The sequence below is a fragment of the Chinchilla lanigera genome, unplaced genomic scaffold (genome assembly GCF_000276665.1).
Source record: "Chinchilla lanigera isolate Chin_1 unplaced genomic scaffold, ChiLan1.0 scaffold00011, whole genome shotgun sequence".
Classification (NCBI taxonomy): domain Eukaryota; kingdom Metazoa; phylum Chordata; class Mammalia; order Rodentia; family Chinchillidae; genus Chinchilla; species Chinchilla lanigera.
In genome coordinates, this window is record NW_004955412.1 from 11,446,061 (window position 1) to 11,457,959 (window position 11,899).

Consider the following 11,899-nt stretch of genomic DNA (forward strand, 5'->3'; position numbering starts at 1 on the left):
ACTTTTAGAATTCCTGATATATCAGATCGTTCTCCTTTGTCACAAAAGAGTAAGAACAGTGGCGGCCTCGTGACATGTCCTAAAAGCATGATGTGCCAGAAGAGTCTCATTACATACATATCACAATGCTGTTACACAAATTGTACAGCAACATTTCCCTCCAGAAAAGGTGTTCATGCCACCGAATCTGGAAAACAGACCAGTGAGAGTTAACTCTAATTATGTAAAGATTCTTTGCTTTTTAAGATAGCTTTCTTTTTTTCCGCTAAAGAATGTCTTTAAATAGCTAGAACTCTTTTTGGAGCATTTAAAATTGGATCTGCTTTACAAAATGTTGATGAGACTCGACTTTTCAAGAGCAAATACTGTGTGCAAAAATGACGCATTGCCTATCAGGTGTCACTAGAGAAGTTCAGTGTTCACAGTGAAATAAACAAAAAGGTTCATCGTTCCCTTCATCTGCCAAAGTCGGAATGCTGAAAAGTGGAAGTTGACTTTTACAGGAGTCAGATGACCTCATTCTCAGCAAGAAGGCCATGCTAGCATAGGGGTCATTGGCCATCTTTTCTGTGATTTTGGTAGGCAAGGACATCAGTTTGTAGTCTGAAGCAATTATGCATTGTTCAAATTCAGGTGTATTTAATTATTTAGCTTAAATAGTGATTCTTTTATTGACTTGGTTTGAAGAAGCCAATGATTTTTTTATTGAGGTGGTGGAGGTGCTGGCAATGGAACTTAGGGTCTTGCATATGCTATGCAAAGGCTGTGACAATGACCTATACCCCGAGTCCAGATGCCTTGTATTCAAATAAATGAAAACAGAATTTTGGCGAGATATGGTATATTTGTTCATCCATAAATAAGACATGACTAAAAAGGAAAAAAAAAAGGAGTAAAATAGGAATTTGGAGTAGAACTACATAGGAATACAAGTTCAGAAGGAGGGGCTCATTGCCCCACATTACAGATAACCTTTTTTTCTTCATATCAGACACACTTACTTCACAAGTACAGCACATAGGAGCAGATAAGTCGGCATCACTCATTCTTCCCATTTCTAATGAATTGCAGGAAAAGGCAGCAATGTATACTGCATTGTTCAATTTACCAACAAGTATTGTATGGGCACTTTCTAGACTCAAAGACAAGAAGGAAAGATAGGAAAGGGAAAAAAGAAGTGCACGTTTAATGACATCTAAGTGCCTTCAAGGATTTTACAATGCCTTCTATGTAATATTCCAAGCTGCCTTTTCCAGTTAAAAAAAGAGACGACTACTGTAATCAAATGCAGTATACCTATTTTTTCAAAGGGTTCTAAACCAATAGCTCACTAGTCCCCAACAGGGTTTAGGCAGGCTACTGAGAACCCTTCTCGAAATTCTGTCCTTTTTTGCTGAGAGGCTAGTCTTAATAGTGTAATACTATAAACAAGACAAAAACACTAAACACTTTAACAAATATTAGGGTCAGTGAAGGAGTACTTTTTAGCGTTACAATACTCAGAATTTTCATGGGACATTTGTTTCTGCACTCTAAGAAATTTTGTGTAAACTGGTGTGTGCTATGTGTGTTCACGAGTGTGTAGACTCAGACGAGAAGCGATGTTTAACACATTGCATAGGTCTTCCGCCCGTAAATGTGAGAGAGAGCAGGATCGTGAATTAGGTGGAATGAAAGATAAATTGGATACTGGTGGAGATAAAAACAGTTAATTTAGATTGTTCGATTCATGTTTAGGTTTGTATTTCAGGTTTTGCCACACTTGTGCTGACAAATGTCCCTGCCACCTCTAATGCACGCAGTTTATGTTCAGAACACGGGGCAGCACGAACAAGATTTGGGGGTGCAGGGACCCGCATTAGTCATCTGGGAGAAAGTCTGATCTGTCTACCCCGGGAAGAAGCTTGTGTAGGGTGCAAAAATATGTTCCTGGGATCACCTGGGAGAGGGTTGAGGATGAGAAATCCGACAACGGAAGAACTCGCCTTTCCTCAGCGAAGGAGTGTGGAAGGTGGGTCGCTGGTAGGGTGGGGTGGGGGCGGGGAGGAGACGGGGTGGGAGTAGGAGTTGTTCCTTGTGGCCTCCGGGCTGGAGACGGACGAGCGGGGAACCGGGAACGCGCAAAGCACAGACCGCTGTGCCAGAATAAGGTGTTGGGGTATGAGGGTGGGTGGGGGCCTGAGGGGTGGCTTGGAGCCCTGGCGGTGGCTGTCTGACGTCACCGGCCTCTCTGGCAATAGGCTGGGAGCTGAGCTCCCTGAAGCAGCGGCGAAGGCAGCGGCGGCGGCAGCGCGCCTTGCTCTCTGGCCCCTTCACTCGGCGCCTTCTGCAGCCGCCACTGCAGCCGCGCGGCGGGGGCTCCCTCCCTGCAGCCCGCTGGCGGCTCCAGGTAAGAGACGCCGAGCAGCCAGAGGCTTCGCTGGCCCGTGGGCTCGGCGGCGGGGTGCGGCGGGGAGGCAGGGAGGACAGGTCGCGAGGCCTGCGCGGGCTGACACCCCTGCACACGGCTTGGGCCCCCTGCCCGCCTTGCGCGCCGCCTCGCAGCTCCGCAGTGCAACAGTTTGCAGCTGCCTCCTGGGAGCGGCGAGGAGGCTGTGCGGCGTGCGGCGGGTCCACCTGCTGGGTCCGCGCACACAGCCTCGGGCCCCGCGGGCGGCGTCCGGGAAGGCCGAAGAGGGTTTGTTCCCCGAACTTTGCAGGCGGGGACCCTCCCCTTCCAGCTCCAGGTCCCTGAGAAAGAAGCAGGTTACCGTCCGCGGGGGAGGCGGGGGTGCGGGCAAAGGGGAGCAGGGGGCGTTTGCGGGAATGTGCCTCGGCGGGGAAAGGTGGTGCAGCTGCCTCCTTTTTGGGTTGGGGGAGGTGCCAGCGCAGAAGCTGGAGAAAGGACAGGGCACGACCCTGCGCGCCGGCCGCGGCTGTGGACCGAGGCAGACAGGGACGTGGTGGCAGGACAGACCTCCTGGGAGCGGGACCTGAGTGGTCCGACGCGTCCGGGGAGGACAGGGAAGGAGAACTGCGCCCCGGAGCCGGATCGGAGGCTCGGAGTGGGTGCTAGGATCCAGGCGCAGGCTCGGGATTGAGGAGAGTCTGTGCTCCGGGCAGCGGGGAACGTCACCGAGGCAGCTTCCGGGTCCGTTGCAATTAGAAAGTTGTGACGGGCGCCGGGAGGCTCCCTTATGTGCTGAGTAATCTGCACCTGCCGGGTGCTGGCCTGGACCCCTTCGCAGAGAGCGTCGGGAGACGGCAGCCGCCGCTCTGGTGCGCTGGGGGAGCGGCGGGGCTGGGGTCCGCGGACTGCGCAGAAGACCGACAGCGCCCAATTCGGGCAGCGCGCCCAGGGCCGCGCTGCGGTGGTGGCTTCTTCTCCTTGTCCTCCGCGCTCGCCTGGGCAGCGACTGGGACCCTAACCAAGCCTGTTCTCTTTGCAGCCCTGTGCCTCTGCGAAGGAGAGGGGCTCCTGGAGACTGGCTCGAGGCGACACCGGAGAAGATCTCCCCACCCTGGCAGTGTCTTCCTCGGTCCTCGGCTCGCGTGCGCACGCCCTCCCGCGCAGGGAGTAGTTTTGGGTGGCGTGGGCTCGGTCCTCTTCCTGGCTGGTGGGAACGGTGTGTCCAAGAGAGGAAGCCTGGTGGGCCCGGCCCCTCCCAGCCCAGCGCCGATGAGTGCCCGGGCACCGAAGGAGCTGAGGCTGGCGCTGCCGCCGTGTCTCCTCAATCGGACCTTTGCTTCCCCCAACGACAGCGGCAGCGGCAGCACGGGCGCCCGCAGCGCCGGCGCCGGCGGTGGAGGAGGCGGCACCTGCATCACGCAGGTGGGACAGCAGCTCTTCCAGTCCTTCTCCTCTACGCTGGTGCTGATTGTCCTCGTCACCCTCATCTTCTGCCTCATCGTGCTGTCCCTGTCCACCTTCCACATCCACAAGCGTCGGATGAAGAAGAGAAAGATGCAGAGGGCTCAGGAGGAATACGAGAGGGATCATTGCAGCGGCAGCCGCGGCGGAGGGGGGCTGCCCCGGGCTGGTAGTCAGGGCCCGACTCAAGGAAAAGAGACCCGGCTGGAGAGGCAGCCCAAGGACTCCGCCTTCAGCGCCCCCTCCAACACCACTTCCTCCTCCTCCTCCTCCTCCTCCTCTTCGTCCCCTGGCCTTCCTCGCCAGGGTCCCTGTGCTCCTCCGCCTCCGCCGCCAGCCCCCAGTCCGCAAGGGGCGCACGCAACCTCCTCTTCTTTGGACACAGCTGGCGAGGGCCTTTTGCAAACGGTGGTACTGTCCTGATCGTGCAGCCCCTCTCCTCACCCCTGCCGCATTTCCAGCATCTTCGCCATCCTTGCTCTTCTTCCTCCTCCCTTCCTTTTCCAGTTCCCTCTGGCCTTTCTTTCCTCTTTCTCCTTTCCTCACCCCACTACCCGGTTTCTCCTCCGCCGAGGCACTGTGCGGTATTTGTAAATATTGGGCAAGGAAAGTCTCGGAAGAAGAAATAGTGCTGATAATACTTTATTAATATTTATAGTAATTATTATGATACTAATAACACAATCCAAGCGCATGACAAATCACATATTTTCTCATTGTCAATGAAGGATGCATCTTCCCTCTTCACCATATATCCCCCTCAGTACGGAGGAGAAACTGCACAAGCGACCAAATATATAAAAGGCTTTGAAACCTGGAGCGAAAGGAAGGGAGGGGGCCCGGTAATGTTGTATATAGCTGTCAAGTTAAGGTAACTTTCCTTCCCTCCTGCCGTCCGCCCCCAGCTGTCACTTTTCCTTTAGCTTCTCTCTCCTCCCCGTTTCTCACTCTCAGCCGGGCTCAAGCATATTATATTATAAAGAAAATTCTACACTAAGCACCAGGACTACAAAAGGCCACAGAGAAAGTCCCAGAAAAACGTTTAGGACAGGGACGGGTACCCCTCTCCAGGCAGCCATCTTCTCATTCCTTGGTTAACCATTACTTTTTCCAGGACTGAGCATTTTAGTTTAGTAAATGTCTCTCGCTGGCCGAGCATAATAAATACATTCAAATCTATAAATGAGTAAACAAAGAAAAACGAAACAAAAATCTACTGCTTTCCGCTCCCAGCCCAACCCACTTATACACCTTTTGACTTGTGGCATTTTCAGGAGAGGATCCGGGAGCTGTCCTGCAAGTTCTGGTGCTGAAATCGCCTCACAGTAATGGTTACTTCCTCTGATCGTGATAGCAGAGAAGGGGCTGTTTTGGAAAGTGACTATACTGGCTTTCAGTTGGGTTTTTTTTTTTTCTTCTTCTTTTTCTACAGTCAGATTAGCGTGTACTGTTGGTTTTCTTACTATTAAATGTTGCATAAGTTACCTTTTTTGTAAAAAAACAAAGTTCCTAGGTGATGTGCAGTACTGAAAGTGCAGTATCTAACCAACCAGAATGTTTGTGTTATTTTTAGAATGAATGCACCTTTGTTATATACTTACTATATTGGTACCAAATACAGGAGAAAACTATAGTTCTGTACTAAGTCCTCCAAACTGTATATTCTTATTCTTACTTTCCAGCTGTTGATATAATGGTTACCACTGGGTGAGGAACTCAGTGGTGCAGGCCTGGCTTCTGCTGTTTCCAGAAGTGTTCTTTTGTACCTTACTCTGTAGTAGACTGTTATAAAAAGATAACACATATGTTTTCCTTCTTCTTTTGCGAATAACAGAACAACCGCCACAACAGAAGACAAACAAATAATGGATGTGCAGGAATGCCATCTATTAAAATATGATTAATATTTAAACAGTGACTGTAGTTCTCCCTGCATGCAGTTAAGTTCCATCTGGAGGCAGTGGTGTGCGAGCTTGCTTGTACTGTATGTGTTTGGGGGCAAAACTGGTGGGGTGCGGGGCAATTTGGATGACAGGACATGCAAATTTCAAGAGAATGACATCCGCAAAAACTTATGGGGTAAAAATGTTTACACCTTGTGTCTGAGATACAGCAAAGGTGGGCCTTCCTTTATTAGTCTGGCTAGGCTAATTTCACTGAATACATAAAAAAAATTGCTGAGGAGAATATTTTGTTCTGTCTCCTAATGCCAGACCAGCCCATCTCTTTTAGAAATGGAGTCTGCCTATCATTATTTACCACTTTGTTTCCCTTGGATGGCTGGCAGAAGGGGCCAGAAGCATATTAAAACCTCAAGTAGATGCAGTGGCATCCTTTCTTGGGAACTAACTCTTTGACAGCTACTGAAGTTATCTGTAAAATGTATGAATGAGAATGATTTACAAAAAGCTTCATCAAAAAGAGTGCTTACTATGCTGCTGGGTGCAAGGCAACAGTGTCCCTAAAGTGTATCCCTCTAAGTAACTAGTAGCTAGTTGTTCTAGATTCTCTGTCTTGGTTCCGGGCATACATGTTCTTGGCCAGAGAAAATATTAACTGTGCTGTTTTTCGTCTATTAAATTGCCCAAGTTCAGTCTACATCTTTTATAAGGCTAATTTAATAAGCTTAATTTTACACCTATCAGATAGCTATTCATGTGCTTTCCTGAAGCACGGATCATCATGTAAACATCCTATGTTGTAATATCAGGAAGACCAGGTATAGTTTTTGGATACAAAATATGAAACAATGAACCAGATTCTCTCCAGTGCCTTCATCACTTCCTAATAAGTAAAAGAGTGCATTAACTCCCTCAAGACACTAGGGAGTCCATTTGTGCATTAGACCTCTACATCGTACATCCAGAATGACTAAGGCACTGTGAAGAGGAGAGTTCATTAATTTTTGTAGCTCACCCACATACAGCTGTAGCCCTTTAATACTTATTATAAAATGACTTTTGGAGCTGGGTGTAGAATAGAATCAAGAACCCCAAAGGGAGCATCCTCATTTCTAATGAGCTCTACTAAGATACATGGATATTATCCCCCCCTTTATTTGGTACACTTTTTACAGTGAATAATTTCCCATTTTATTAAAGCAATAACCTATTCAGTTGTGAGCAGTATTAGATGATGATTCCATTTTCTTGGTGCTGAAGCTATTCATGTGTTCTTGCCTTATGAATTATAGTGCATTTAAGGCATGCAATAATAATCCCTTTCCAAGGAACAGCCTGTAAACCCTGAAGGGTAATGTCCTATGTAGTTTTTTCCCAAATGAATAGAAGAAGCAAGAGATTTAAAAGAATAGTGTGTATTGTTTAAAAATCTTGATACCTCTAACCGTGGACATATATCTGTAATAGACTGATTTTTGTGCACCTTTAAATGTGTATGCCTTTCTCCATTAATTTATTATGGTTTAATATTTTAATACTGTCCTCTGAGAAGGTGATACAGTTTTTAAATCAAATTTCATATTGAGTTTAATATACTAAGAACCCTAGGCTTCTGGTGGTGTCACATGTGACTTTAATGAGGTAGAAAGAGAATTACATGAGATACTAGTAAGACAGCCCTCACACTAAATTGTTACAATAAGCACATATCCAAGCAGTTTATGTAAACTCTGTATAAAATACTGCTTCTTATAGAGCTCAGTTGTCTGTCCCAGGAGTTTGGGATGCTTCCAGTGGGAAATTTTGGTCTTCATTTATATGAAACAAAAGGCACTCTGGAAATAGCTAAATTTAAGGATTTTATTCACTGATGTCCAATCAAACTAATTGCTTCAAACCCCTATAGCTGTAGCTCAGCTTCTGCTCTTGCTATTCAGTATTAATAAGGTGGCATGCTTGATTCCTATTGTTTTTAAAAATGAGAAAATTGGAGAGAGAATGCCATTATGTCAACTGTATGGGACTCTGAATCTTAAAGATGTAGATGAATATAATCTTTAGAATTTATATACACCCATAGATATGTATTTATATATGCATACATTTTGTACAAATTTACAATGGACTTTTTGTATTCTCTTTTCTGTCATTACAAGAACGAGATGGAAACCAAATAGCTGTTCCATTCTCTTATCCAGAGAGGATACTGAGAAGTCAGGTATATGCATGCAATTATTTCTCTGAGGTCAAATCTGAATGACTTTTTCCTTATTTAATGAAAGGGGAGAGAGTCCTGGTTGGCTTTGGAAATTGGTAATTAGATAAGCTTCCTTTCCTATGCTAGTGACTCAAATGTAGCAATGATAATAAAGTTATGACCATATCAATGTAGTCCAACTATCTAGATGGAACACAACAATATCCAGAAGAGGGTTAGGGCCATCTAAATCACAAACTTGGACTGCAGTTCAATTTTTCATTTTAAACCTATATGTTGTGTAAGTACAGCTTATATCTGCATAGCTAAAGGTAAAATGAAAATGTGACCATTAATTTTTTAGTCTGATAAGTAATTTTTGGAAGATGTGGACAAATTATCTTTAAAAATCTTCTTTGGCATCTGACATTTCCATTTCTATTTGTATTTATTGAATTAATTGGTAATGGTTAAAAAGTTTATTTTTCCAATGTGCACACATACCCTTTAAATGGTTTGATGTGGATGACAGCTAAGCAATTACTAGCTGATATTATGTGAAAGTTATGGACTAAAGTAGAACAAGAACTTTAATATAATCTGGTTAGGCTCCTCAAAGTTAGTCATATGTGAATCTGGATTTTGAATTTTAATCTAAAAGCCACCTATTCTATTTTGGAACTGGTGATTGTGGCTTACAGATGCTTCAGTTCATAGAAGGATGAATTTCCCTATCTATATTAGGATATTTAATCATTGGGTTAAACAAATCTAATTCTGATTTTTTTCATTTATTTGATAATATTTGAGAAACAGCTTATATGGCTTGATATCAATACTTATCACTGTCACCAACCTAATAATGCAATTGGTGCCAGGCAAAAAATGCTTATGTGATAATATGAATTTAATTAGCTTTAATTGGTGACAACAATATACAAAGTGATCTTACCTGTTTGAGGCAGGGATTTTCCCTGAAATGTGTGATTGCATTGGGGTGTTTCTGTAGAGAGATTAATAACAACAGTGACAGCAACAGACTGATTTTTGAACTTGGGTATATCCAACAGGTAGAATAAAATAGATATTAGAATTCATGAAAATTTTGTTTTGCTTTTCTATCAATAAAAGAGTTTTCTTGTTAATTGGTCTTTGGACACTATTTCCTTATTAAATTGATTTATAATATAGTAGGATTATGAAATTAACCCTCAGATCCATTTTTCTAAAAGAAATTGTCATTTTCATACCTCATCTGCAAACAAGCTGCACCTAAGAAATGGACTGTATAAGAATTCTACTATAATCCAATAAACTGAGTCCAGTGTGATAATTTAGTACACCTGTGGACAACTACCCAGGCTCATAAGTTCATATGCTTAGGTTCTCAGAGTTTTTCTTTTTCTACCTGCATTTCTCTAATATAACCAGATGTGTGAAGTAGGGGTGTGCTTGATAGGAGTTTGTGTCATTGAGAAAAAAGAAAAATCTCATATTCACATAAATTCTGATGGCTTCTAGCTGAAGCTTGCTGAAAACCACTGGTCATGGACTCTCTGGATAAGAGCACGGGGTGCTCTTATCTTATCTAGTTTTAGCACTGACATTCACCATTGCAATTTTTAACCCTGGACCTCTACCCCCAGTCTCAAAGTCATCATCCACAAGAATCCATACATCCTGGCCCTGCCATCTCTAGGTTGAACAATACTCTTAAATGTTGCTCCCTTCTTGGACATGCAGGAACTTCTAGGTGCTTTGTGTTTTATGCAGCCAAAATTGAGAGGCATGGATTCCACTTCAGTACCAAGAATTGACTCACCACCTCAGCTCTACGACTTTTGCTTCATGGCAGATGGTACCAAGCATGGATTTTTTTGAAGTCATAGCCCCACACTGATGTATTTGAGGGAAGGCTTTCCATTTATCTCCAAAACTATTTAAATGTGATACATCAACTCTCTCATTGCTGACTCCTAACTGTATAAAGAAAAGGAGCACAAAAACCTACTTCACTTTTCTGCCTTGTCTCTTGAAAACAATTGTCCAAACTGCAAGAAGCAGGTATTCTCTTAATTGTGTTGACCTAAGACTCCTTCTCTTATGATTAGCTTTCCAGTTCTGCAGTGGACTTAGTCTCCTTGGTGCTATAAATTGTGTTTTCAACTCTTAATGGCCTTTAAACAGTGTTCAGGAAATTGAATGATAAACTTGACAATAAGGGACCTTAAACTGGAAGATATTTAAAAGATATTATGCAACCATAGTAAACCTTTATATTCCTGGAAATCTCACGTCTTCATGATTAGAGTCTTAACTGTCTTTTCCCAAGTGCTTGATAATTATCTTGCTTTTATTTGCCTATTAACACCCACCAATTGCTCCAAATTTAGCCGGGAAACATGGCTGCTGATTGAGTCTTTCACTTTAACTTCCTATATGGTCTCTAAGAAAGGACAGGTCCTTACCAATACTAGCTCATTACTACTCCCTGCTCCTCACTCTGTAGAATCTGCAGATTTTGTGGAGAAAATGCTTCCTTTGATCTGAGAAGAACTTCTAGTGTGCACTGAATAACAAAGGGGGTATAAATAGCTATCTGTACTTGAAGGAACCAGCTAGTATAGGTAGATTTTTCAGCTCATCCTCTAGTCATAGCCCTCTTTACTCCCAGGAAGTATATATTCTTTAACTTCAGCTATTTGGCTCAAGGATAGATATTAGCTTGATCTCACAAGACTAACATGGATTAATTCTCTGGACCCTTGGATCTCCCTGGGTGGACTAAATTTATAATATGTTATCTATGCATTCTCTTTCTGCTAATTCTTTAACTCCAAATGTCTTCTTTCAAATATACCATCTCTAAGTATATATGTCCCAGGTGTGAACTGATGCTAAGAGTATTGGTTCAACCTCTTTGAAAAGATGGATGTACTTTTCAGAGTTTTACAGATCAAGAAAAGGTATAACAATAACCTTTCTTGCTGGGCATGGTGGCACACTCCTGTAATCCCAGCACTGGGGAGGCTGAGGCAGGAGGATTGTTGTGAGTTTGAGGCCAGCCTAGGCTACAAAGTGAGCTTAATGCTAGCCTGAACTGCATAGGAAGACCCTATCTCAAAAAGAAAAAAAAAAAACCAAAAAACCAATAACCTTTCTTAACACTTCTTTTCTGCTTTATAGTATCTTCTATCTGCATTTGCAAATCCTCTTTTTCCTGGATCATAGCCTTGACTCAGAATTTTAATTTTGGTATAGGGGTTGTAAGCACTATACATTGTGTAAATTTTCTACCTATGAAATCCCTAACACCCTCAGAGAGCTCTCAAATTTCTCACTGCACTTAGGTGACAAAGATGCACTGGGATGACAAACATATTCATGCTCTACATACTATGCAAAGTAAATGTGGCTACTTTATTTTTCTGTAATTTATCTTATCCTCACAGAGATCTATTTGCTGGACAGTCCTTTTATAGAAATCCTCAAATTTTTAATGTTTTCTAAGCTGGTGTCAGGATATGATCTATATAATCTCATAAAGGTGGCAAAGAAAGATGAAGCTTCCACAGATGTTTCCAGTGTTAAAGGAATCTCTGCTGGGTAGGGATGGAGAGTGGACAGACTGATCCTGCTCCTCAACTGGTGACTGCTATGATAAAAACAGGTCTTTTCTGGTACCCACCAAGGCAGCCTAGGATCATGGATTTTGAGTAGACTCAAAATTTGAGTCTACTGTGGCATCTTTGTTGTAATAGCAGAGTTTGGCTGTCTTACCATGTTCCAAGCATCTCTGGGTCCCCTCAACTGGGATGAAAGTGTGTGGGTCCTCTCATATGTCCTATTCAGATGTTTGGAGACAGAAAACTCTATAGCTCACTACTGCCACCACTATCACCCCATTGGCACTACGTTTTTGTTAGGAAAAGTATAACAGCTCTCCCTAGT

The 11,899-nt window shown here is 43.8% G+C and overlaps 1 protein-coding gene across 4 annotated transcripts; it reads left to right on the forward strand.

Annotated features, from left to right (window-relative positions):
* The first annotated feature begins 1,874 nt into the window (after window positions 1-1,874).
* Window positions 1,875-9,093, forward strand: LOC102008205 (chromosome unknown open reading frame, human C11orf87). Of its 4 annotated transcripts, XM_005378045.2 has the most exons (3): window positions 1,875-2,011; window positions 2,241-2,389; window positions 3,429-9,093. In XM_005378045.2, the coding sequence occupies exon 3, from the start codon at window positions 3,659-3,661 to the stop codon at window positions 4,271-4,273; it is 615 nt and encodes a 204-aa protein (XP_005378102.1). In that variant the 5' UTR covers window positions 1,875-2,011; window positions 2,241-2,389; window positions 3,429-3,658; the 3' UTR covers window positions 4,274-9,093. The 4 variants fall into 4 exon arrangements, with proteins under 4 accessions (XP_005378102.1, XP_005378101.1, XP_005378103.1 ...); XM_005378044.2 differs by lacking the exon at window positions 1,875-2,011 and having other exon boundaries at window positions 2,074-2,389; XM_005378046.2 differs by lacking the exons at window positions 1,875-2,011; window positions 2,241-2,389 and adding an exon at window positions 2,557-2,745.
* Window positions 9,094-11,899: the final 2,806 nt, after the last annotated feature.

Excerpts from the sequence above, each read along its gene's own strand:
- LOC102008205 (XM_005378044.2), top strand. The coding sequence starts at position 2,161 with ATGAGGGTGGGTGGGGGCCTGAGGGGTGGCTTGGAGCCCTGGCGGTGG. Across the intron at positions 2,390-3,428 it reads CAGCCCGCTGGCGGCTCCAG|CCCTGTGCCTCTGCGAAGGA; the intron begins GTAAGAGACGCC and ends TTCTCTTTGCAG.